General features: G+C 42.1%; 1 protein-coding gene across 1 annotated transcript; it reads left to right on the top strand.

Annotated features, from left to right (window-relative positions):
• The first annotated feature begins 2,381 nt into the window (after window positions 1-2,381).
• Window positions 2,382-23,707, top strand: LOC135710083 (zinc finger protein 616-like). The gene is made up of 12 exons (XM_065232552.1): window positions 2,382-2,830; window positions 2,899-3,021; window positions 3,475-3,891; window positions 4,164-4,664; window positions 4,848-5,171; window positions 6,831-7,271; window positions 20,287-20,652; window positions 20,730-21,059; window positions 22,024-22,278; window positions 22,341-22,616; window positions 22,675-22,842; window positions 22,968-23,707. The coding sequence occupies exons 1-12, from the start codon at window positions 2,675-2,677 to the stop codon at window positions 23,151-23,153; spliced, it is 3,543 nt and encodes a 1,180-aa protein (XP_065088624.1). The 5' UTR covers window positions 2,382-2,674; the 3' UTR covers window positions 23,154-23,707.
• Window positions 23,708-26,051: the final 2,344 nt, after the last annotated feature.

Raw genomic sequence — 26,051 nt, forward strand, 5'->3', positions numbered from 1 at the left:
CCATGAAATCGTCACTAGTCAAACTCGCTTCGGTGACCACTCCTTCAATTTCTACCTCACTACTGGGTATGTAGACTCGGTATTCCAATGAAAAAAGCTCGCACGCAACAATTTGGTTAGCCTGCTTCCGGTCATCAACGGTAACGCGCAGTTTTATTGGTGTTACCTTGAAAATATCGGTAACGGCCGAAAAATGTGTTGTTAGATCCTTAGAGATCCTCGGAATGTTCAAAGGTTTTTGTTTGGGCCGGAAAAAACAACCCATGGGCCTTTCGAGGCTTCTGGGTAAGCCTTTAGGCGGGGGAGCGCAGAGGTTTTCGGGGGCAATGGTGTGGGAGGTGCAGGTGGACGAGGAGGAGATGGTGGGGGAGAGGGTTGTGGGCGATACCTTTTCTTAGGATATGCTCCAGTATTTTTGCTGGAGAGCGAGTCAACTGGAACGTCAAGGGTTTCCATTTCCACAACTTCCTCGAGACTTTCGTGTGAGGTGAAATTAAGAGTTTCGTCGTCTGAGATGGAAAGCGACCATCCCCCGCCTTTATCATTTTCATCCATTGCGGTTAAATATCGCCGCAATGGTGTTTTTGATAAATATTTTTCAAATAATTACAATAATTCCAAATAATATCAAAAATAGAAAAAAAAAAATGCTAAAAAAAAAGCAAAAAAAAAATGATATAGTTTTACTCTACTAAAGAGTAATACGAAAGGAAGAAAAAAAAAAACCAAGAAAAAAAAATAGAAAAAAATATACATACTGAAAAAAAAAAATTTGGATCACCCTAACTACCCTAATAAAAATTGTATGGTTAATTTGCTTAACGACGTGTTCTGGGTATCATCCAAACCATTTGTGGAATAGTTCAATGATTAGGGTTATCGTTCGTTTATGGTTATTTTTTATTAGGGTATGCTCTACTTAAAAATAGTACGAGAAAAAAAAAATCAAGAAAAAAAAATTATAGATATATACTATTTACAAAATTTTGGATCACCCTAATTATGACCCAACCTAATCTAATATTGGACCATGCGGAGAGATGCGATACTGGTGAAAACAAAGCGACACGTTATACCTATTGCACTGAGGCGGCAATTGTTCGCCCCAACGGCTGTTGGGTCGATAACCTTGTAACTGGTATGCCTCGGTCGCCTCGGTAGGCAATTTAACGTGCTTTCGTTGTTGCTATCAATGGGATGATGTGATGATGCGATGATGATGAGATAAAGCTGGACCGTAATCAAAGCGCTCGGCGTATGACTAACGGCTTCCTCACTCGCGCACTAGTTGTCTTAACACTATGCCAACTAACTTTGGCGAGAAAAAACCCTCGCGTGGGGAAAAACTCAAAAACTCAAATACTAGTGTCGTACAACGAGACCGAGGCGACTTGACCGGCTCAGCGTGCGAAACGGAATGGATCATCGGCAACTTGAAATCAGCAGCATTTTGTAGTGCGTGTGTTTCATTTCAAGAAAACCCTTGATTGAAGCTGAAAGCCTAAAGAATCGTTTGAATGCATTCAGGGAAGTGTTTACGTGAGAAAATCCAATGAAATTAGCGATTCAATTTGGGTTGCCGAAAATAGTCTGTCATACCGAAGCCGTCGGTTTCCCTAATAGTAAAAAAAAAATCCAAATAAAACAACGAAAAAAAAAACTTCCTTGTCCTTTTGTATGAAACACCTTTAGTTATGTTCAACTTCAACGGAGATTTCCAAAGTTGGAGTAGAAACTGCATAAGTCAACGTCTGAATGGTGAATGGCAATTACTGATGTACGTCGTTCGGGGCTATCCAGTACTTTACGATCGCTTATGGCCGCGACAATCGGGCTGAGTTTCTGGTAGGGAACATAAGATTTGAAGTTTGGCTTGTGTAGTTTGACGTGTAAACGAGCAAATGTTCGTGGCGGCCATAAGTGCTCGTAAAATGCTGGCTGGCGTTCGAGGTACAGGTCGGACTCGATTATCCAGAGTATCGATTTTTTTTCACTCCGGATAATCAAATCCTCCGGATAATCGAATCACAAAAAAAAAAATTAAAATCTGCCCCTCCTCTTAGCTACATCCAATATTGTTAAAATAATTATATTGTACATTATAATACTAAATTATTTCAAATGTCTGCATAAAAACTAAAAAAAACGCAAAAAAAAAAATACTCCGGATAATCGAGTCTAAAATTTCGGATACTCGAATCCCTGATAATCGAGTCGACCTGTATACCATATACATTCGGGGTAGTGTCACAGAATCAGTAAAAAATGTTACTCAGTGAGTGATACGATATAACCGTGTAGAAAAGTGTATGCATGCTGAATGAAAACATCAGAATGTTTGACTGTTTTGATTTATATTAAAGTTTTGGATATCAGGCAGTTCTTATACATCTAAACTGTAACATATAAGTTAATTAGTGCTGTAAAATATTGTACTCAAAGTATTGGCATTAACCTGCATTTACGACTGTATCTTCCGGCTCATTGTTTCTCATTTACATGTGTGTAAAAAATAAGTTAAAAATACCTCCTTCACTTTCTCACGTAAAGCAGTAAACAAAATCAACACCCTCGTTAACGCCAACTCGTATCCAATTTGTGTACTTAATCGTTAAGTAGCGTTTTTCTAACGGGACCACTGCAGCTGCACAACCTGGTAGATATCTCAGCCAATATGGTTGAATGTGATATCTGCCTTGAGGACTACCAGGAGGGCGATTTGGAGCTGCATCGGGAGGTGTGCGTGGTACGGTTGATGTTCCGATGCTCGCTATGCAACGGGGACTATGTGAGCAAGGAAGGCCTGTGGAATCATCTGGACCTGCATGAAGTAATAAGCAATTAATCAATGATGCATTCGTTATAGCTAATCCATATTAACCATGTATTCGTCGAAAGATTGCAGATGAAAGCAAGGAACTGCACTATCAGGAAATAAAAGCAAAACACAAACTGCATCAATGTGTTTTGTGCAATGACCAACGTGCTTATTCGGAGAGTCCCTACTGGAAGCACGTTCATGTAAGTGATCGATTTCAATACAAATGAGTTGTTATGTAGTATGTAGAATCAAGCTTGTAAATGCTCATTACAGCTAAAATGCAATTTGTCGTCATTCTGAAATTATGAGATACAATAATGATAATTTTTATTTGTAAGAAGCGGTGGTCAAGTTTGTGTATGACATATAATATTTGTAAATGTTGCTTTCAGAAGGTCATAACTAGCGATTTTATGATAGCTGATTGCTCGCTCGTCGCGATTGCTCATCGTTACAGCTAATCGCTTTTGTGACCCTCAGAAAGCTAAATTGACAGGTTTCATGTGTCATATACACACTTTACCTTCTCTTCTTGCATCTTGTAAATAAGAATTTCATTAAAGTATCTCATAACTTCAAAAATCCGAAAAAATAGCATTTTTGCTGTAATGAGCATTTGCAAGCATGTGTAGAATAATTGGTTCGCATTACAGGACGTTCACGATGGCTTCTTTCTGCGGTGTTCTGATTGTGGGGAAAACTTCCAATCCGAATCGCTTAAGAATGATCATGACTTTCGTCATTGTAAGGCCAGGGATAAAACGGTAACTGCGGACTTTGATGCCCTGAAAGAGGCACAAGTTCCTATTAAAGTGGAAAATATGACTTCTGATGCTGATCATTTGAAACGTGGAGAGCTGAGCAGTAATGCAAATGAAGAACTTCATAATCGATTGAGTGAGCATTCGCGTGTTAATTTGAATACGGACCACGATGCGGACAATAATATTGACAAGGAATCCGGATTGCCTACTTTTAATTCGGATAAAAGCAAGGATTTGCGGTCAAAGTTTGCTTGTGATATTTGCGGAATGAAATTTTCTTCAAAAGGCTCATTTCTTCGTCATAAGGTATGTGCTATGTTGAATGGAGAACGGCTTCAGTCATCCGAGACCCTATTCCAAGCACGGGGTTTTTCTGAAGAAATTTAATCAGAAATCGATCCAAAAGAGGGTTACACTATGTCACATCATAGAAGTAGAAAATGAGCGTAGTAAATTGTTGTTTTTCCCATGCTTGAAATAGGGTCGGGAGAGGATGAGCCAAAGTCGTTCGCCACCCTGTGTCGAAATTCTACTCCGTTATTATTTTCTGAGCAATACTTTCTTCATCGCCATAACAGAGGGCCAAATACGCGTGTATCGAAAGAATGCAGCAAAAATGTCCCTGTTGCCGGAGAGCATTCCAGATAAAAGAATATCAAGCTCACTTTGCATTATGTGAGAAGAAAAAATTTTCATGCACATTATGTCCAATGAAGTTCCATACTTCAGTGAGCCTTGCGAGACATAACAGCTATTATCATCGTCGTAAACGAGCTCCAATGAACGAGAAGCAAGATCAAAATCAAGTTAAGAATATTATGGACAAAACGATAAATTCGGCTGCTGTCTCCAGTTCGGATTCATCCTCTAGCTCGAATGTTGTTGAAGGTACAGATATTAATACGGCCAAGAAGAACATCGTAGATAAGACATCAACAGGCACAAAGTGTTTTCACTGTGACAAAGAGTGTGCGAGAGCTAGTATTTTACGTTATCACATGTTACAGTCTCATCTGCCGGCCATGTGTAAAGTTTGCGGCATCACTTTTGAAGGCGCTAGAAGAGCCCGATATCATAAGGTTTGTATAATTCATAATAATTGCTTATGCTTTTCTCAAGATTACGTCATTTTTTTTTAATTGAACTGACAAAAAGTAGCTTAATTTTGTTTTCTTTACACAAGTAGAAGCAAATTTGGATCATGTGCGAAATTATTGTTTATATTTGTCCTTATGTAATACTGTTTTTATTTTTCATTGCAGATTAAGAAACACACGAAACCCAAGTACGAGTGTGCTAAATGTTCGAAGACATTTCACTTTGCATACAAATATACGGCTCATTTAAATATTTGTGATGCAGTTCAGGGTGAGTGTTCGATACTTATCCTGAAAGACAGGAGTGACCCAAAAGTTACGGCAGAGAATCCTTCGAGTGAATCATCCTGTGCCAAATGTTCCCACTGTGGATTAGAAGAGTCCAGTGCCGATGCCCTAGTTCGTCACATTCTAATCCACCATGAGCCAGTCGCATGTGATATCTGTGGAATTACTTTGCCCAGTCTTTTGCAGGCTCTGCATCATAAGGTTTGTAGACTGAGTTTTGAATGTTCTTCAATTTATCTATCCTCTAATACAGCGGTTCTCAATCTATGGGACGCAATCCACCGGTGGGTTGCAGAAATTCAAAGAACATTGCATTTTTTTTTCTAAATTTAGAGCATAATTTCTCTGAATGTTTTAATTAGGGAACATCTCAAGTAACATTGCAAGTTTTAAAGTGGTTTTAAAGGGTGATACGGTCAAAATTTGGTCAAGGGAAAACGCGTGTAAATCGGTGAAATCGTTTATTTAAAAAATCAAATTAAATTTCTTTTTCAAGTTCAATTAGTATAAAATTCAGGAAAAATATTCAGTTAGGCTTCCGCTTTTCCAAATCCGAATTGCAGGGCCTTACGCTTGACCCCTGCCATCAGATTTTGTACAGCCACCTTGTCCACCTTCTTCGCCGCAGAAAGCCAGTTTGCCTTGAACTGCTGCTCGCCCTTAGCAGTTTTTTGGTCTTCTTTAGGTTCCGCTTGACAATAGCCCAGTATTTCTCAATTGGGCGGAGCTCTGGCGTGTTGGGAGGGTTCTTGTCCTTGGGAACCACCTGCACGTTGTTGGCGGCGTACCACTCCATGGCCTTTTTACCGTAATGGCAAGATGCCAAATCCGGCCGAAACAGTACGGAACAACCGTGTTTCTTCAGGAAAGGCAGCAGACGTTTATTCAAACACTCTTTCACGTAAATTTCTTGGTTGACAGTCCCGGAAGCTATGAAAATGCTGCTTTTCAAGCCACAGGTACAGATGGCTTGCCAAACCAGATATTTCTTTGCGAACTTTGACAGTTTCATGTGCTTGAAAACATCTGCTACCTTTCCCCTTCCTTTTGCCGTATAAAACTCCTGTCCCGGAAGCTGCTTGTAGTCGGCTTTGACGTAGGTTTCGTCGTCCATTACCACGCAGTCAAACTTCGTCAGCATCGTCGTGTACAGCCTCCGGGATCGCGCTTTGGCCGTCGTATTTTGTTTATCATCGCGATTTGGAGTCACTACCTTCTTGTAAGTCGATAGTCCGGCTCGTTTTTTGGCTCGATGCACGGTTGTAGACGATACACCCAGCTTATTTGCGGCATCTCGGAGAGAGAGGTTAGGGTTTCGCTTGAAACTACCGGCAACTCTCTTTGTCGTCTCAGCGGCTTCCGGTTTTCGATTTCCTCCGATCCAGACTTCCTGGCTGTCGACAAACGTTCCCCAAACACTTTAATTACATTTGTAACGGTTGATTTGGCAACTTTTAGCGATTTTGCCAACTTTGCGTGCGAGTAGCTCGGATTTTCGCGATGCGCGAGCAACATTTTGATACGCTGCTCTTCTTGCTTGGACGGCATTTTGACAACTGAAGAGTGAATTCCAAAATCAAAATAGGAGCAACATTCTACACACACACCTTCAAAATGAGGGGTGTTCAGGTTTTTTAAATGCAAAATTGAAAGAAATACGTCAAGTTGATATTGACCAAATTTTGACCTATCACCCTTTAAAGCATGCTACAAGTGTAAATAATGGTCTTCAGAACCCTCATATCTGTATTCAATTGCGGTCGTTCGCCAGCCTATGATTTTTTTTTTTCAAATTGGATCACAATCTACAAATGTTTGAGAACCGCTGCTCTAATGTACTGTCTATATCGTTCAATACAGAAAACGGGCCACAAGGAATCGAATCACAAATGCCCAGATTGTTCGCTGCAGTTATCCGGCAGAGCGCGCTTTCAAAGACATGTAACGAAATGTGCGACTTTGAAAACTCTTTGCGAATTTTGTGGTAAAATGTTTAAAGATGTAAAAGCTGTCGAAAAACATAGGAGCGACTCGCGTCGTGCATATACAAAGAGCAAGGAGCAAGGGCAGACGAATACCGAAACGAGCCTATGCGATGAAAATGATTCTTGTCCCGTAATGGAGAAAATGTCACCACCTCTAATTGAAAACGGTTTATCCAAAACAAAATGTTACTACTGCAACGAAGAGTTTTCCAGTCGAGGGCATTTAATTTATCACTTGCAAATTGTTCATGAGCTGACCAAATGTGGTATCTGCAAAATAACTGTTCTCGGTATATTGGAAGTCAAAAGTCATAAGGTTTGTTGCACTCACTTTTCTCAATTGCTATCAGGCTTAATTGCATTTTCAAATTGTTTCTTAGAATCAGTAATTTTAAAGAGGAGGAATTCTCACTCTTGTAACTTTGGCATTCAATAAATAAGCACTCCTAACCCAAATTTTCATTCTTAAATTAGAGATTAATTGCAACTTCTTGTCATCGCATATCAGTCCCATTGTAATCTGACAGAATAGGTTGTTTTCGTTCTGAGCAAAGATGAAAAAGATTAGACCAATTTGTCCCACCCGAACAATAATCGCACATCAGTCCGAGATGAGATTTTTTTATTAAAAATGTCTTTACTAAATATTTTAAATAACATTTTTGTTCCATTTTTATGTACCGTGCAGTGCCATAATTTCGTGCACAAAAGTTCCTAATTCCACGCATTTAAAAAAAAATTCAATCCAAATTTTTAATGAGGATATTTTGAATTAAGTGGAAATTTAAATAGGTATTATTGACTAGTGTGTGGATACACCCTATCCGATGAAAGCGGATTGAGAACCACCCTACGGAGTTTGACAGTTGGATTTTGTAGCAATAGTTAAGTGAATTTGAGGTATGTTTCATGTGTTATTATATCATCCGGATTTTTTTTTTAAATAAAATTTAACATATTTGTTGAATTTTTACTTTGTTACAATGAACATAAAACTGTTCTTTTTAGTAACTATCATGTGTATTAAACTTATTCTTAATTCTATACCATGTTGCACTGGTTGTTGTTAAGTTGAAGCCTTTTGTAGTAGATAGAGTTAGTGTGGAATAGAAATGAGTAGAATCGAGTGAGCGTGAAGCGCGATAGACCGTATGTAGACGGAATCTGATTGGTTCGGGAATTTCGATACAGCTAGAGGTATAAATATGAGGTACCTAAGCTTTTTGGCGGTCTCATTCTCTGCTTGATCGTCAAGCAGTTCAGTTCGGTGTTAGCTCGCTCTCTCGAGTTGTTTGAAAAGTTCATTGCGATAGTGTTCGCGCTCTCTCTTTCGCGGTTTGTCGTGCGTGTGTGTGTGCCCCGTAATGGGGAAGCATCGGTCGCGAAGCCCGGCGAAGGTCCAGAACCCCGGAGAAGGAAGCTCCGGTGTGCCTACCTCGAACAGGTTTGCTGTTCTCCCCATGGATGGGAATATCCTGCCAGCTGTGTTGGAAAAACGCAGTAAGAAGAGGAAGAAGAATCGAGGCCAGTCCGATGTCACTGCGACGAACAACAGCGATGTTGGAGATTTCGGTGACGCTGCCGAAACCGTGAATACTGCCGAAATGAGCTCGGCAAAAGTGAAGCTACCTCCATTGGTAGTGAAAAATGCCCATCTTAATGTGCTCATTGCGGATCTAGCGACACTGGGTGTAAAAGCCGAATACAAGTTGGGCAGAGTCGGCACTAAAGTGATGCTCCGTACCAAAACGGAGTTTGACGTGGTCGTCGCCCACCTGAGGACTTCCAAGGTGGAATTCTTTACCCACGACATTCCCGGTGAGAAGCCGTTCAAGGTCGTCATCAGGGGCCTACCAAACTTCGACCCGAAGTTTATCGAATCAGAAATCAGGGACCGGTACAAGCTGGCCCCAAGTGCCGTGTATCGAATGACAAGAAGAGACGAGAATGTGAAGGCGTATCCGGATAGCCTTTTCCTGGTACACTTCCAGAAGGGAACGGTGACGCTCAACGCACTGAGAGCCATCCGGTCCATCAATTCCATCATCGTTCGCTGGGAGCCATACCGTGGCGGCCATCGCGATGTGACTCAGTGCCAGCGGTGTCTGAACTTCGGACACGGTACCCGCAACTGCAACACTAAGCCACGCTGCGGAAATTGCGCTCAAGACCATGCCACCTCCGAATGTGCTGCGGATGAAGCTGTGGCGTCCAAATGCGCCAACTGTGGTGGTGCTCACCAAGGATCCAACAAGCAGTGCCCTAAACGCGAGGATTTCAAGCGCATCCGAAATCAAGCGTCCACCAACAATCAACCAGCACGAAGGAAGGATAAGGCCCCGGCTTTCAGGACAGAGGACTTTCCACCTCTTCGTGGACAAGCGAATCCCAGGGTGCGATCCACGCCCCCTCAAGAAACGTCTGGATCTTCTGCTGGACAAAGCTATCCATCCCCCCCTGGATTCTGGGGGCAACCAACAGCTCAAACAAACAATCCCGATCTGTTCTCAGCAGACGAACTGATGGAGATTTTTATCAACATGACCGGTGCTCTACGTAAGTGCCGCAATAAGCCCGAACAGATCCAAGTGCTCGGTAAGTTCATCATCCAATATGGTGTCTAAACCGCTAACCATCGCTACCTGGAACGATTGCTCTGTAAGAGCTAAACAGATTGAGCTTGCCGACTTTCTCCGCAAGCATAGCATCGACGTGGGTCTCCTAACCGAAACCCACCTAAAGTTCGGTGACAGCTTCTGGTTGCCTGACCACAACATTATCCGGCTTGATCGCACCAGCTCCAGGGGGGGTGGTGTAGCGGTCATCGTCAGAAAGGGAATCAAGTTTTGCACTCTTCCCCACATCCGCACTTCTATCATCGAGGCCATTAGTGTGGAGGTGGAATCACCAACTGGAAACGTCCGGTTCATCGCTGTTTACTGCCCACGCCAGTGTACCGCAAGCAACGGATTAGGAATCCAATTCAAGAAGGACCTGACCGCCATCACCCGTACTAGCTCCCGATTCATCGTTGGGGGCGACCTGAACGCCCGCCATGAAGCTTGGCGGAACTACCAGAGGAACCGAAACGGATGTCTATTGTTCGACCACGCACAACATGGACTGTACACAGTGCAAAATCGGACTATCCAAGCCTGAGGCGCACAACGATCTCAGCTCCGACCACCAACCGGTGGTGACTGAAGTCGGTGTCAACGTGGTTCCTGCTAGAGGCTGCCTGCGTAAAGACTACCACCATGTCAACTGGGTGCAGTACGGTCGAATAGTGGACAGCAACATCGATGAAAATCCACTGCTCGACACCGTAGATGACATCGACCGGGCGTTGGAAGGACTCCAACAGGCCATATCCGAGGCTGACGAGACATGCGTTCGACAAGTTCCTGTGAGGGGTAAGTTTGTTGCTATTGATTCCCACACCCAATTATTGATTCGATTGAGAAATGTGCGTAGACGCCAGTTTCAGAGGACTGGAGACCTGGGCAAAAAACGTGAAATGGCCGATCTGAACAGGCAGATTGCTTTTAGAATGGACTCACTCCGAAATGAAAGTTTCGGGCGTGTTGTCCAGAATCTGGACGACCGCTCCAGACCATTCTGGAAGGTAGCCAAGGTCCTGAAAAATCATCCCAAACCCGTTCCACCTCTCAAAGTCGAAAATGATGACGATCGGCTTTTAATCACCCCACAGGAGAAAGCAAATGCGATCGGCGAGCATGTCGCTTCATCGCATTTGCTTGGCTCGAATATCCAAAGTCCGCTCGAAGATCAGGTTGCGCAATGCGTTCAAAACCTAGATGCCTCCCCTTGTGTCGTGCCTCCGGCGGATATGATTACAGTACAACAAATTTGCTCAGCGCTGAAATGCACCAAGAACATGAAGGCTCCCGGGTTTGACGGTATATTCAACTTGATCTTGAAGAGACTCAGCATGAAAGTGCAGTCTCTTCTAACCGCTATCTTCAACAGATGTTTGGAACTGCACTACTTTCCAAGCATCTGGAAAGTAGCAAAAATCATACCGATCCGCAAACCCGGTAAGGATCCAACATTGTCTTCAAGCTACAGACCAATCAGCCTCCTTTCAGCGCTGAGCAAATTGTTCGAGAAACTCATTCTCAATCGTTTGCTCAAGTTTGTCGAGGAAAATAACATTCTCCTTCCGGAACAGTTTGGGTTCAGAAAGGGGCACTCCACCAATCACCAGCTAGTACGGGTGATGAATAACATCCGAAGTAACAAAGCTGTATCCAAGTCCACAGCCATGGCCTTGTTAGACGTTGAAAAGGCGTTTGACAATGTTTGGCATGATGGACTTGTGTACAAGCTTTGTAACTTCAACTTTCCTTTACATCTTATTAAAATCACCCGTAACTACCTCCAGCAAAGGTCGTTTAAGGTATCGTTGAATGGTTGTCTCTCAGACACGTTTTCGATCCCAGCAGGAGTCCCGCAAGGTAGTCTGCTGGGCCCCTTGCTTTACAGCATTTACACTTCCGACATTCCTCCCCTCGGCGACGGTTGCGTGTTTTTCCTGTTCGCAGATGATACCGCAATAGCCGTCAAAGGAAGGATGCCTCGCGAAATAACGAACAAACTTCAACGATGCCTTAACGCCTTTGCTGATTATGCCACCACGTGGAAAATCAAAATCAATGCCACCAAAACACAAGCGATCATGTTCCTCCATCGGCAATCGCCCAAACTGAAACCGGCTCCATCTTGTACAGTAATCATGGATGGCACAAGGGTTGAGTGGTCCGCCGAAGTAACCTATCTCGGGATGCTGTTCGATGAAAAGCTCCTCTTCCGTTCGCATGTAGAGAAAACAGTAGTCAAGTGTTCTGCCTTGGTTAGGTGTCTGTTTCCGCTGATTTGCCGCAGATCCCGCCTCTCAAGGGTGAACAAACTGGCCGTCTACAAACAAATCATAGCACCTGCGATCCTCTACGCAGCTCCGGTGTGGGAATCATGTGCACAGACTCACAGGAACAAAATCCAGGTAGCTCAGAATAGAGTGCTGAGGATGGTTCTTGATCGTCCTTTCGACACTAGAATAACAAATTTACATGAAGAGGCAGGCATTGCCAAAATAGATTCCAAAATTAACGAAATTAAGACAAAATTTGCACAAAAATGTAATTTATCAGAACATGCTTTGATAAGCAATTTGTATATAGTAGGTTAGGTGTACATAGTAGTTGTAGGTTAGTTGTAGTTGTAAATAGTAGTTATAAGTAGTCTCCTTTTTCAAATTTTCAAACAAACCAATCCCACCAAGGTGGTCATTCTCTAAAACAGGCCTGATAGGACTAGGAACTGTAATTAATAATAATCGAAATTTCACAGGAACTAAAGTTGAAAAGACGCATGTGTGTCACTTGATAAGTTATACACAAATTCAAGAAATATAGATCATTTAAGTCAAAAAAGTCTTGTTGGCGGTCAATTTCAGTCATTCGTTGCTAGACCGTCTAGCAGTATAGTTCGTTCGTTCGTTCGCTTCGCTATCGAGTTTTTTTCTAGTTCGTTTTATTGCTACGTTAGCGTCGTGGAAGTGCCGTCATCGACAGGCGCATTGGCAAGTCTAATTGCACTTGCCAATAAACAAAGCATGGTACGCAAGCGTACTACTACTCCTGCATCGGAGGGCCCTAGCAAGAAGGCCCAAACGGATCCCAGCGCTGCTTCGGATGACGCAGCAAATCGGCTGCTACAGAGCAACCAATTCTCGGTGCTCGGAGCAGAAAATGGCGATGGTGACGCCGCTGAAATTGCCAAAAAGGAGTGGATTCCCCCGCTGTTTACCCCGATGAAGGACGTCGCCCAGCTTAGGGATGAGTTGGCAAAACGCAAACTGTTCCCGCGATTCAAAATCTGTAGCGTTGGAACAAAGATCATGTGCTCCAGCCTACAGCAGTACAAGTCGGTCGGTGACCTGCTGAAGAACAGCACAGTGAAGTTTTACACTCACGATTTGCCTTCGATGAAACCATTGAAGGTTGTTTTACGAGGTCTGCCGGCGTACGAAGCGGCTACCGTAAAAGATGAGCTGGTGAGGCTCGGATTGAAACCAGAGGCAGTCCACCCAATGAATCGACGGCCTATGCCCAATACCAACTATCGTGACGAACTGTTTCTGGTCCACCTCACGAAGGGCTCCACCACCCTTGCTGCGCTCAAGAGCAACATACGTGACATCAGTTGCCGGCTGCTACCAAACTTCCAGCTGAAAACAATTGAAGCCATCGGAGTGGAGGTGAGCACATCACTTGGCCCATCTCCATCATCGCGGCCTACTGCCCCAAGCAAACCAACATCAGGGACGGGTCGTCAGTGGCCCTCCGCAAAGACATCATCAAACTCACCCGGAGGAACTTTATCATCGCTGGCGATCTGAACGCAAAACATCAAGCTTGGGGCAACGGTCGGAGTAATAGAAACGGCATCATCCTCAATGAAGACCTGCAAGAGGGCCACTATACCATCTTGGCCCCGGACTCTCTCACCCGGTTGAGTCGGTCTGGGGTCCATGCGACCATCGACATCTTCGTAAGCAACATGGGACACAACGTCTCGCAACCTGTGGCATTCCAGGAGCTGAGCTCGGACCACTACCCGGTGGTGGCCGAAGTTGTATCCTCGGTAAACCGATTCGAAGCTTCCCGGTGCAACTACCATCGAGTCAACTGGGCGCAATATCAACACTGCGTCGACACAACCATCGACTACGATGACCAACCGGGGACGTCAGAAGATGTTGACTAATGTCTACAAACCATCGAGGAGGCGATCTCCCGGGCCAGGGAACAGCACGTGCCAGTATCCAGACAGGTGAGTAACACTCTGAACCTTGACAGCCCTACCAAAGATCTCATTAGACTCCGTAACATCATTCGTAGGCAGTACCAGCGTACTGGGCTGCCTAATTTGAAGACCAATTGTAATCGATTAACAAAGATCATTCAGGCCAGGATGGTGAATCTCAGAAATAACGATTTTGCTAGTAAGATCCGCTCTCTCTCCCAGATTGTGCTAAGCCCTTCTGGAAACTTACGAAAATTCTTAAAAACAAGTCTAGGCCCATTACCCCACTGACCCCACTGGATCGTCCCGGCGACCCAGTGGTTCATCTGATAACTCCTGAAGAGAAGGCTGCCGCGATAGGTCAACACTTCGTCAGCTCCCATAATCTCGGACAAAACATCGTCAGCCCTCATGAAAATGCAACCAATCTTCTTCAGATTCCTAACATTTCCTTTAACGAATCATCTAAAAACATGAAGGCCTCAGGTTTCGACAGTATCCTGAATCTGGAACTCAAACACTTGAGTTCCAGATTCTACAACCATCTGGCACTGAATTTTAATCAGTGCCTCAGACTTGGCTACTTCCCCTCGTGTTGGAAGTCAGCTAAAGTCATACCCATCCGGAAACCTGGGAAGAGACTCCTTCAAGTAATCGACTAATCAGCCTTCTCTGAGGGTTATCAAAACTGTTCGAAAGAGCAGTCTACCACCGGCTCCTAACATCTGCCGAACAAAACAACATCTTACTCGAGGAACAGTTTGGTTTTCGGAAAGGTCGTTCGACCGTCCACCAGCTGACTCGAGTGACAAACATTCTCAGACGGAACAAGTCTGTTTCGAAAACATCTGCCATGGCGTCGTTGGACGTTGAAGAAGCGTTCGACAATGTCTGGCGTGATGGCCTTGTCTTCAAATTGAAGCAGTACGGTCTTCCAATCTTCCTAGTGAAGATAATAAACAACTACCTATCGGACAGGACGTTCCGAGTCTCTCTGAATTGCATCACATCGGATGCTTTCAACATCGGTGTCGGGGTTCCACAAGAAAGCATCCTTGGCCCCATTCTATTCAACCTGTTTATCTCCCATATGCCGGCTCTCCCTCATGGTGGATCGTTGTCTCTGTTCGCAGATGACATATTCATCGTCTACAAGGGTAGGGTCATCGTAGCTCTGACTGCCAAACTTCAGAGAGGCCTGGACGTCCTGGACGTCCTGTCCAACAGCTGGAAGATGCGTATCAGCGCGGCAAAGACCCAGGTCATCATCTTTCCACACTCAAAATCCCCCAGACTTGTTCCGTCTGAGAATAATAAGATATGCCTCAACGGCAAAGTGGTGAAATGGTCGAAAGAGGTAGTCTACCTCGGCTTAACACTAGACAGCAAGCTGATTTTCAGGGAGCACGTTGACAAAACCAAAACCAAGTGCAACATCTTGATAAGATCGTTGTATCCACTCATCAACAGGAGGTCTACCCTGTCCCTGAAAAATAAGCTTGCTGTCTACTAACAAATCATCCTTCCCGTAATAGAATACGGGATGCCAATATGGGAGAGTTGTGCCAAATGCCATCACCTCAAATTCCAAAGGATCCAAAACAAGATCCTTACAACATGTACAACACAAAATCGAAAAGTTCACCAAAGATGAAGAGCCATTCTGGCTAACCTGTTGCCCTGTATTAGCAATTGTAACCACATAACAAATCAAAATAAAGAAAAAAATTATTACTACTACTCGTTGAAGTCATTCTGTGCTCGACTGTCGAGCTGTTCAGTCCGTATGTCTAATCTCGTTTCGATTTTGTTTCGTTTTGTGCTGTCGCGTTGCGCCGTGGAAGTGTCGCCACCTTCTCGCGTTCTGGCAAGTTTAATTGAACTTGCAAACACGAAACAAATGGTGCGTAAACGTGCCAATGAGCCAGCAGCGGACCCTTTAAAGAAGGTGCTAATCAAGCCCAGCGCGTCGCAGGATGACGCCGGAAAACGGGTACTGCAAGCCAACCAGTAGGCAGTACTCCAGGAAGAAAATGGCGATGGTGACGCCGTTCCCATTGCAAGAAAGAGCGGATTCCCCGCTTTTCACGCCGGTGAAGGATGTTGCGCCGGCGCCGGTGGTGTAGTGGTAAGCGTGACTGCTTTCTCACACCCCAATGGGTCTGGGTTCAATCCCAGCCGAGGTCGGTGGGATTTTTCTGAGGCATAAAAATCTCTGGTCACGTCTTCCTTCGGAAGGGAAGTAAAGCCGTTGGTCCCGGCCCATGTGTGTTTGAATGGGTGCGATATCCTACGCAGGTGTGGAAGCTGCCTTCCTGCACATTCGATTGCCGTCAATGGATTGCAATCGATGTCCGTCGGTGATTGGCACTAGATTGCGGAACAGAGACCGACGTTAAATAAAGGAATGAAGTAGTAGTAGTAGAAGGATGTTGCCGAACTGGTAAAACACAAGCTGCTGCCTCGTTTCAAGCAATGCAGCATCGGTACCAAAATCATGTGCTCCAGTCTGGAGGAGTACAAACAAATAGGATGTTTCCTAATGGACAACAACGTGGACTTCTTCACGCATGATCTGCCACCAAGCAAGCCACTGAAGGTGGTTTTGCGTGGATTACCGTCGGCTTGGGCTCAAACCTGAGGCCGTGTTCCAGATGAACCGGCGTTCCAACAACAACACCAGCTTCCGTGACCAGTTGTTCATGGTGCACTTCACGAAGGGATCCACCAGTCTTGCGGCTCTGAGATCCAAAATCCGGGACCTGTTTCTGGTCATCATCAGTTGGGAGCATTACAAACCCAAAGATCGTGATGTTACGCAGTGTATGAACTGCCTCTCCTATGGCCATGGAACCAAAAACTGCCATATGAAGACAAACTGTGGTATTGGCGTGCACAGGGTGGAGCAAGGTGGGGCAATTGCCCCACCTTTTATAAATAAAATTTTTATTTCCATATTTACAAAGTTATGATACCAAATATGTTGATTTCTTCATAACTTGATTTGAAGATAAAATTGTGTTTTATTGCGTCAATTCCATTGCGATGGTGCCTGAAAATTGCACCACAAAGGTGCATGAAGGGATAAACTTCAGTGAAAGTTTTAGGTCAAAAAATTGCACCACATTTCTGGAGTTATTTTTTTTTTCAAGGTTGTTCATGGAGGGCTAAAAGAAAAGGGTAAATTTAAGGTTAAAAAAAAATTCACCTTCGTGATGGTAAATCGAAGAAAAAGCTGTTTATTGAATGTTTCTGGTGTAAAAATATCATCAAGGTGGTGCATGGAAGGACAAAATGAATAACTCTGGTTCTAAAATTGAATTACGCTAAAAATTTGGAGGTGCATATTTAACTGAAAATTTCTGGTGTAAAGTTCGGAACACTGATTCACCACAGTAAAGCAGTAAAAGCAAGATTTATTAATTTTTCTGGTGCATAATTTGCATCGTTCTGATGAATGCAAGCTTCATTGAAAAGGTATGGTGGAGAATTTTTACCATTCTGGTGCATGAAGAAGCAAAGCCTGAAGGTGTATGGTGAAACAAACTTCACTGACAATTTTTGGTGCACCGTTCTGGTGACTGGAGGAGTATGCTCTATTGAAAATTTCTAGTGCAAAATTTGCATCGCTTTGGTTAATGAAATGAACAGAAAATTTCTGGTGGAAAACTTGCACTAGTCAGGTAAATGAAGGTACAAGCTTTATTTAAAATTAAGCTAAATGGAAAATTTGCATCCATCGCATCCTTCTGCTAAATAGAGAATTGGAGGGAAGCTGCTTTACTGAAAATTTAAGATAACAAAATCCGAAAATAGGGGCAAACTTTATTTGGTGGAAAACCTGCAACATTCTGATGATAGGAGAAGCCAATATTGAAAATGTTTGGTGGAAAGTGGAAAAAGGAAATCTGCACCAATCAGAAGATTGGAGAAGCAATTTTTATTGAACATTAACGGTGGAAAATTTGCATCGTTCTGGTCAGTTGAAATTTTCTGGTGTAAGATTTTCTGGTGGCAAGTTTGTATCGAAAATTTCTGGTGTAAGATTTGCAACATTCTTCTGCATGGAGGGGCAAGCTGAATTGAAAATTCCTGATATAAAAATTGCACAGTTCTGGTGAATGGAGGGGAAAGCTTTATTGAACATTTCTGGTAGAAAAACTACGACGTTTTGGTGAATTAACGGACAACTTAAATTTGACTTCCGAGAAGAGCCTCAAGGGTATTGAATTCGGAGGACAGTTCCAAAAGAAAAGATTTCTGGGGATGATTTCATGAAAATTCTGCGAATAATTTCTAGCGAATCCTGCAGATAGTTCCAACATAATTTCGAAAAGAATACCGAGAGAATCGAGAATCAAATTTTTAATGTAATTCCAAAGGGGTGTTGAAGAAAATTACAAGGGAATTTTTTTAAGCTCATTCTGGGAAGAATTTCTGGAGAATACAGAGGAAATTCTTCTAAAAGTTTAGGGGAATTTCAGTACCAAGGTGTTCTTAGAAAAAAAAAAAACTAAAATATTCAGAGCAGAACCTCAAGGATAATGAATTCTTAGGACAGTTCCATAATATTTCTGAAGAGAATTCAAAGAAAATTCTACGGATAATTTCTAGTGCATCCTGCAGATAGTTCCAAGATAATTTCGAAAAAATACCGAGAAAATCAAATTTTTAGTGAAATTCCAAAGGGAATTTATGCAAAATTTCAAGCGAATTCCGAGGATGATTTCTACCTCATTCCGGGAAAAAAATTTGAAACTCTAAAAGTATTTGAGTTTCAAAGTGTTCTGAGAAAAAATCAAGAAGAGTTCTAAGCGTAATTCCAGTGGACTTCTGAGGATGGACTTTTTCGCAACCGTACAAAGTTTAAAGACAGATTTTGGATTCCTTAATTGAAAAGTGAGTATTAGTTTGCCATTGAACCTTGGTCTATTGTTGTCTTACTAAGAATTAGTCTAAGAATCTTCTCTGAAAATTTTAAGTCATTTGTTATCATTGTTAAAAAGTTACAGCTGTTAATGTGCAATGAATTCGGGATTGTCCTTTATATCATCTCTCAAACATGTTGAATGTTCGGCATAATTTCCTGTCACCCCGACTGGCGGTACTTTGGGACAGGGTTGACATGCTCAATCCTTCGCACAATTCGTCATTCCGTTAACAATCCTGTACTGAGTTGTCAAAATAGTTTTGTGCGCTTTTGTTCCAATCGTTACATAGTTTTAAACCTGTTGAACCTGCCTTGACAGTTAGGTCAAAATTTGAAAAAAATTAGAACTGAAAATGACCAAGTTCAACGTACTCGCAACGGTAATAGTAAAGTGTAACTATAATACCCCGTACAGACTATGGCTTACATCATGTAATATAGACTGTCTTGCAATGAGCACTCATACATAAGATTTCCAGTGAAAACTATATGTATGAGTGCTCATTGCAAGACAGCCTATATTACATGATATAAACCATAGTCTGTTCGGGGTATAAAGGCTTACAATACCTTGAAATAGTTAAACATAACCACCAAGGCAACAACAACAACATTGCAGCAAATGTATCATTTCGGTTAAAGCCCTACTATTGCAACCATTTGACGAACTGTTCATCATCGATGGGATTAAATTGCCAATTCCATTGGCTGTCTGAAAGCAGTTTCCATTGAAGAAGATGAACCACCATCGGAGTAAAAAATAAATAAAATTTGCTAAATTGAACAGTAGAGAAACAGTGGTGGGTGGACATCATCATCTCCCACGCACTTTGGAGTACTCCTCATCCCAAGATTAAATGCACCATAGAAAAAACAATTGCCCCTCCTTCACAAGATTCCTGTGCACGCTAGTGCGTAAGTGTGCAGAAACTCACTCAACTGCGTCCTGTGAGCAAGTTGATGACATAGAGCCAACGTGTGTCAACTGCGGTGGAAACCACCAAGCCTCCAATCGCGGATGTCCCAAGCGAGTGGAGTTCATTAATATCCGTCGGAAGGCTACAATCAACAACCAGCTCGGTCGCCTCCTGTACTCACGGAAGTCCAGTACCCAGCTCTCCAGCCCCGTCGACATGTTCCGAACCTAGGCCCGCTTCCGCTCAACAACCAACAAGCCCATCCTGCGAGTTCCCAACAATCGGATAGTTCAGCATCGTCTCGCTGCTGCTGCGGCCCAGCCAATTCCAGGTTCATCCACCGCCCCTGGTTAACGAACAATTAAAACACATCTTCAAGCGTTGTTTTCTCAGCTCGATGATTTTCCGGATGGGACTGATTATGCGATTATAGGCAGTGCAGGTTAAGAGTACATTTTGAATTAAGATACGTAACAATAAATAACGCTTTTCTAGGTCTCAATGAAAGTTTTTAACACAGCAAATAAAGATGCGGTTGATATTGATGCGTAGATAAAATATAATAACTTCGACCATCAAGTTTTTTTTTGCTTGCAAAGCCTGATTGCAACTTTATCTTTTATATATTGTTATAAAGTCTTTATTGTTCAATGCAGGCAAAAACCCACATGGAACCGAAATACAAATGCCTAACTTGTGGACAAAAATTTCACCGCAAAAGACTATACAATGCACATTGTTTTGCGTGTGAGCAGAAGATGGATTCATGTAAAATATGTGGTTGCAAGTTGAAATACTTCAGCTCACTCAAAGCACACAATAAGCGATGTCATCCAGAGAAGAGCAGTTTGGAAAATCTGCAGATCGCCCAAGATCAAAAACAAGTAAATGGGAGTAGTGAACGGCAAGTCGTTGCAGAGAAAACGTCGCAGCCCCTTGTTTCAAATCTATCAAACCACCCATATACCTGCAACGAATGTGGTATTACTTTGGCCAACTATAGCCAGTTCTTTTATCATAAGGTACGTTGGTTAAATTGACGTTTTGGTGTTCTCTTTGCAATATTGCAATGTTGACAATGTTTTTTTTTTCATTGCAGTTGACAAAACACACGGAAGGAAAGTTCCAATGTCCTCATTGTTCGAAGAAATTTCACTTTAAAGATAAGTTACAAACTCATGCTTCAAGTTGTACACGTTTAAAATATCCATGTGAATTGTGTGGTCAAAATTTTAAAGCCTTAAGCAGATTAAATACCCACAAGAAACGAGATCATCATGGCGACAGACCTTTGAGGAATGCGAATATCGAAGGCGCAAATTACACTGAAGATCAAAAGCAACGCAGTGTCGAGAAGATAGATGAGACGACTATTTGCATCATTTGCAGAACGACGTTTGCCAGTACTGATGAGCTAATGGAACATAAGGTTTGTATGGTAATTCTTGATTATACTGACACGTATCATACTAGCATTGCCAGATTATTGAGCAAGCACTGACGTTTTATTTTTTGGCAAAAACTTTCAATGCAGTTGGAGATGCTTAACGTCAAATATCAGACTTGAAGTGGTCATTTTATATGATAGATGAGAACATGAAAGTATAGAGTTGATAGTTCCGTTAGAGTACGGCAGTGTCAAAAAATTGAATATAGAGAGTAGAGAGCGAGCAAAGGTCATTTTTGAGGAAGGCATGCATCGGGTTGATCATCTCCTTTACCAAACTCCCCTGTTGGGAAAGGAATGGTGAGACGAATATTGCGTACTCTCAACTTAGTGTTCTAGATGCACTTCCAGAGTTATTAATTGAGAGCTTTCGATGCCTGTACCATTTTTGCATTGGTATAATTGTGTGGCAAGTCCAATCATACTTCTATGCCCAGAGAAGTCGAGAAATTTTCCAACCCGAAAAATTCCTGGACCGGACCGGGAATCGAACCCAGCCAACTCCAGCATGGTCTTGCTTTGTAGATGTGCCTTTACCGACTGAGCTAAGGGAGGCCCCAGTGGTGGTGGGGGGAGCATCTTTTCCCAACGGGGGAGTTTGGTAAAGGGGACGGTCAGTGCGATTCGTACCTTCTTCAAAGTTGACCTTTGCTCGCTTTCTACTCTCTATATACAATTTTCACACTGCCGTACTCTAACGGAACTATCAACTCTATACTTTCATCTCCTCATCTATCGTTTAAAAATTACCACTTTAAGTCTACCACATTAAATGCGTGTTCGATGAACAACTTGCGAGTGTTATGTCTGTGCTAATATTGAATCCCTGGTACTAATATAAAATCTAGTGACTTTAAAATTCATTGATCTGCTCGAGGATGATACGGAGCATTAATTTTGTTCTATTGCATAACCAAAAAAAAAAGGAGTATTATATCTATTTCAGCTAACCTGTCCTAAGCACGCAAAAGAGCACGAAGTTTCACAGTTTGGTGCACAGGAAATATCACTGCTCGGTGATGTAAAGGAAGCTCGAACTGATTCCACGATTGTTCCGCAAGGTGAGACTATTGAACTCAAACTGGACATTAAAGTAGAGGATACAATGCTGCAAGAACAGGAATATCAAGTTCCAAATAATGACCCAGGCAGATCATTCGCCACAACATTGGTAAGTGCTTGCCAGCTTAAAGTTTGCCAGGTTTGTAAAGTTGGCCCATTACTCATAAGTGCAGTGAAAGTCAACCGTTAACTTCATTCCAGTTTCACATACAGCATCCGCAGGGTGGTAATTCGAAGGACGTTGGAGCTGAAGATGCTGAAGGTCTTGATAATGGAATCAAAATCAAAGAAGAATCCCTAGAAGATGAAGATGAAGTTCTAACTGAACATCAGACTGCATCGGAATCTTCGGAATGTCATGAAATTCCCAGCGATCGGAACGAGTCCCTTGTGCGCCATCAAGCTGCCGCAAAGTCCTATCGGTGCTCAATTTGTGAACTATCCTTTGATACAATAAATAAAAAGAGTTATCACACGGTAAGATGAAGCATTTCTTGGTAATCCAATTGCACAATTTAATTATGTAATTTTACAGACCGTATGTCATTCAGAGCCACGATATAAATGCTCTGTTTGTCGAAAGATGTTTCATTTCTCTAACTATCTTCGTCGCCATGAGAAAGGCTGCTCAGAACTGCGGTGCAACAAATGTAATATCAAGTTTACTAAACGTAGTTCGTTACATAATCATAATATTGAGAAGGTATGTACTGAGTGGAGGGTTCAATTACCAATGCAATCGACTACTTAGTACTATGTTTTCGAGCTGATCCAGTTCATAAAAGCATTGAAAGTTAACCGTTAACTTTATTTCAATTTAACATACAGCATCTGGATGATGGTAATCGGAAGGATGTCGAAGCATCTTCTGAAGATCTGGAGAATAGTAAAACGGAATCTGCGGAATGTCACGGAGTTCCTAGCGATCGAAACGAGTCCCTTGTACGTCATGAAGTCATGGATGTCCATTCAAAGCTAGCCAAGAGAAAAACCCATTCAAAAGGCAAAAAGTAATCTTCGGATTGTACCGAACCCCGTAGATCAAAGAAAATAAGACTGACTAGACGTTTGTTACCTGAAACATGTTTACTAAATGCATTTCATGTTCTATGTTCATCCTCGGATTCATTTTGTCATTTTGAAATGCACAAATTTGACATAAGTGCGGATTAATTCGAGATTTGGGGGCAATTGCTTTTGTAAATAATGGCTTTGATCACCGAATTATCGCGAACAAAGCTCGATTTCGCAAATAAAGTATACCAACTTCTAGAAGAATCTCTGCCGTACCTGATAGTGTTGTTATTTTGCTAGATGGAACCAATGACGAGTGATGACCCTATTTTATCAACCCCGTTTTTGAAAGTCTATTCCAATGTTCTACGAAATCCATGTGCTTTTTCAGTGGTCTTATTGCACCAAAGCATACCTCCATCGCCCATCTTGAACATGAATGAGAAAGATTTGGAATTACGGTTATGGGAAATTATTGAAAGATAAAAGTCTCATGCGCAAAGGGGCAGATAAAGTCGGGTCATAACTGTATTGTATTCGCGAGAAATCGCTGATTGAAGCCATTGTTTACAAACACAGTTACGCTGCTGGTCGACTGTAACGTAAATTCATCAATTAGATAAAAAAAAACATGTAATCGTATATATGTGTTCAGTTTGCATGTACATATTGTGAAAATTCTTCTAAATCGAGTTCTAAAATTCTGAGTTCTGAAATGTATCAATCTACACGGAAAGAAAAATGTACCTAATTTTGAGTTCTTTTGAATTGGCAGTTCCGTGCGCCAACTCAATTTAGAGTTCTAGCGCCTGCTCTATTTTGAGTTATTGTCATTCACTCGCATGTTAACAGGATTACTTACTTTTAAGTTGTTTTCACTCAACGTCAAGTTCAAACTACTCAAAATTGAGTTTCACACAACTTACTCAATTTTAACTTGGTGCACGGAACTGTCGAGTTTTATAATTCGTTTATTTTTTTAAGCTCATTTGCTGTAGCTTTGCGGAGCCGATATTTATTGTTTACATTACAAAATTATTTAAATCTATCGAGGTTTAGGGGTAACAAATTGTAACAAATAGATTGTGAACACAAGGTTTGGAGAGCAATGTGCTCTTGATCTCGAACTAAGCGATACTCTGATGAAAAAGACAAACATGGGAGTACACCGATGGGCAGCTAACAACTTGGGAAGGGTTGTTTTGTTCTTTTCGTTTTTCACAACAACAAGAGAGCAAGTTAGAGACATCAACTCAAAAGTAAGTTTAAAGAACTCAACCGTTGGGTCGTTTTGGTTCTCGGTGTAGGTGTAAGCAAGGTGAGTACATAAGTTACCAACCGAGCCATCATCATAAACCCGGACAGGACGAAACCAACTAACATCAGCCAGTCATTATTCGGACCACATCAACAGATTTTACCGTCAACACGAAGCTCGTTGGCAACAACACCTGCAGACATTCCCTAACCCACATTAGCAGAAGTAACCGTCGATGTGGTCAGAACGAGGGTCCGAAGTAACTATTTGGCCTCATCAGCAAACAACATCCGGACTACAGCGACGACGACGACGACGACGACGACGACGACGACGACGACGACAACGACAACGATGACAGCGAGCGACTCTTGGACGTACTAGGTCAGCTGTTAGGTACCTAGCGCAGGGTAGATTCTAAGTATCGATTAATAAATCAGTTCAGTCTTTAGTTAGCAGTTAAATTGTTCAGATCTTATTTATTAAAAACTCGTATCCGACAGTCCGTCACCTATTTCATATAGGTGTTTTATTGTATTGAAAATTTATAGAGGAAATCATGAGATGTTAGCGCTACGTAACGGCGACGTTCTCACTTATCTTTACACAAGTTTCTGGTGGAAGTTGGGCGTCTGTTATCTGTGTCAAAAGCAAAACAAACTGTATTGTGGTGACACCTAAGTTCCGGTTCAGTAACTAAAAACATGATGATAGCATTTATAATGTCACGCAAATTTGGCCCATTTCCACCCCCCCCCCTATCTTCCTCCTTTGTCACATTTTTTGTATGGAACTTATTTTTTTTTTGTATGGGTTGCCTGGTGGAGACGAATGTTTTGAGCCAAATGAACTGCCAAAATCTGAGCCAATCGAACATTACCATTAGATTTCGTCCGAGGACTAGGAGCTGCATGAAAGGTGACACACAAGGAAGAAGTATTAGTTTGTTTACTAAAATGAACTATGCCCATTTTGTTATGGTAAGTTTTGCTATAAGAAATGCTCTTCGTGTTTATTAGCGAAATTCATATCAAAGGTTGATTAATTGCGTACACAGAAAAAAAGTTGTTGAATATTACATCCAAACATCATTCCGCCGGTTGTGTAATATTACGTTGCACGATGTACATCGATTTTGCGAACAAAATTACATCCATTGATATAATATTGTATCTGCTTTTTGCTATTACATCTTTATTTCATACATCAGTTACGTTGATCGATATTACATTTTATTTTGCTGTGTACCCGCATAAACAATAACCATAAGATGCGCCTAACCAGCAATTCGGGATATCATACCAATTTTATGTGGTATGGTCGCACCATCTAAGATATCGTCAGTTTATGGTACACGTTTATTAGGGTAGTAAATCAGTTTGGCACGGCATTCCTGCATAAACGCGAACCATAAATTGACCTTACCTAAAATGGTTAAAAATTGTTTATAATCCCTGCTAAACTTTAACTGAAATGGTTATGGAACTTTACATGAACGTTTAATGATAAGGTTTCAACCTTATGTATTATGGTTTTTTGGAACTGGACCTTACAAATAATGGGTTGTTAAGAACCATTACCATTCCAAACTATATAAGAACGTTTTTACTTATGATTTGAGAACATTAATGGTAATGGTT

This window comes from Ochlerotatus camptorhynchus, unplaced genomic scaffold (assembly GCF_037179485.1).
Source record: "Ochlerotatus camptorhynchus isolate MF236.1 unplaced genomic scaffold, CSIRO-AGI_Acam_v1.1 ptg000370l, whole genome shotgun sequence".
NCBI classification, from domain to species: Eukaryota; Metazoa; Arthropoda; class Insecta; order Diptera; family Culicidae; genus Ochlerotatus; species Ochlerotatus camptorhynchus.

Excerpts from the sequence above, each read along its gene's own strand:
- LOC135710083 (XM_065232552.1), top strand. The coding sequence starts at position 2,675 with ATGGTTGAATGTGATATCTGCCTTGAGGACTACCAGGAGGGCGATTTG. Across the intron at positions 3,892-4,163 it reads GCTCATTTCTTCGTCATAAG|AGGGCCAAATACGCGTGTAT; the intron begins GTATGTGCTATG and ends TCGCCATAACAG. Across the intron at positions 5,172-6,830 it reads TGCAGGCTCTGCATCATAAG|AAAACGGGCCACAAGGAATC; the intron begins GTTTGTAGACTG and ends CGTTCAATACAG.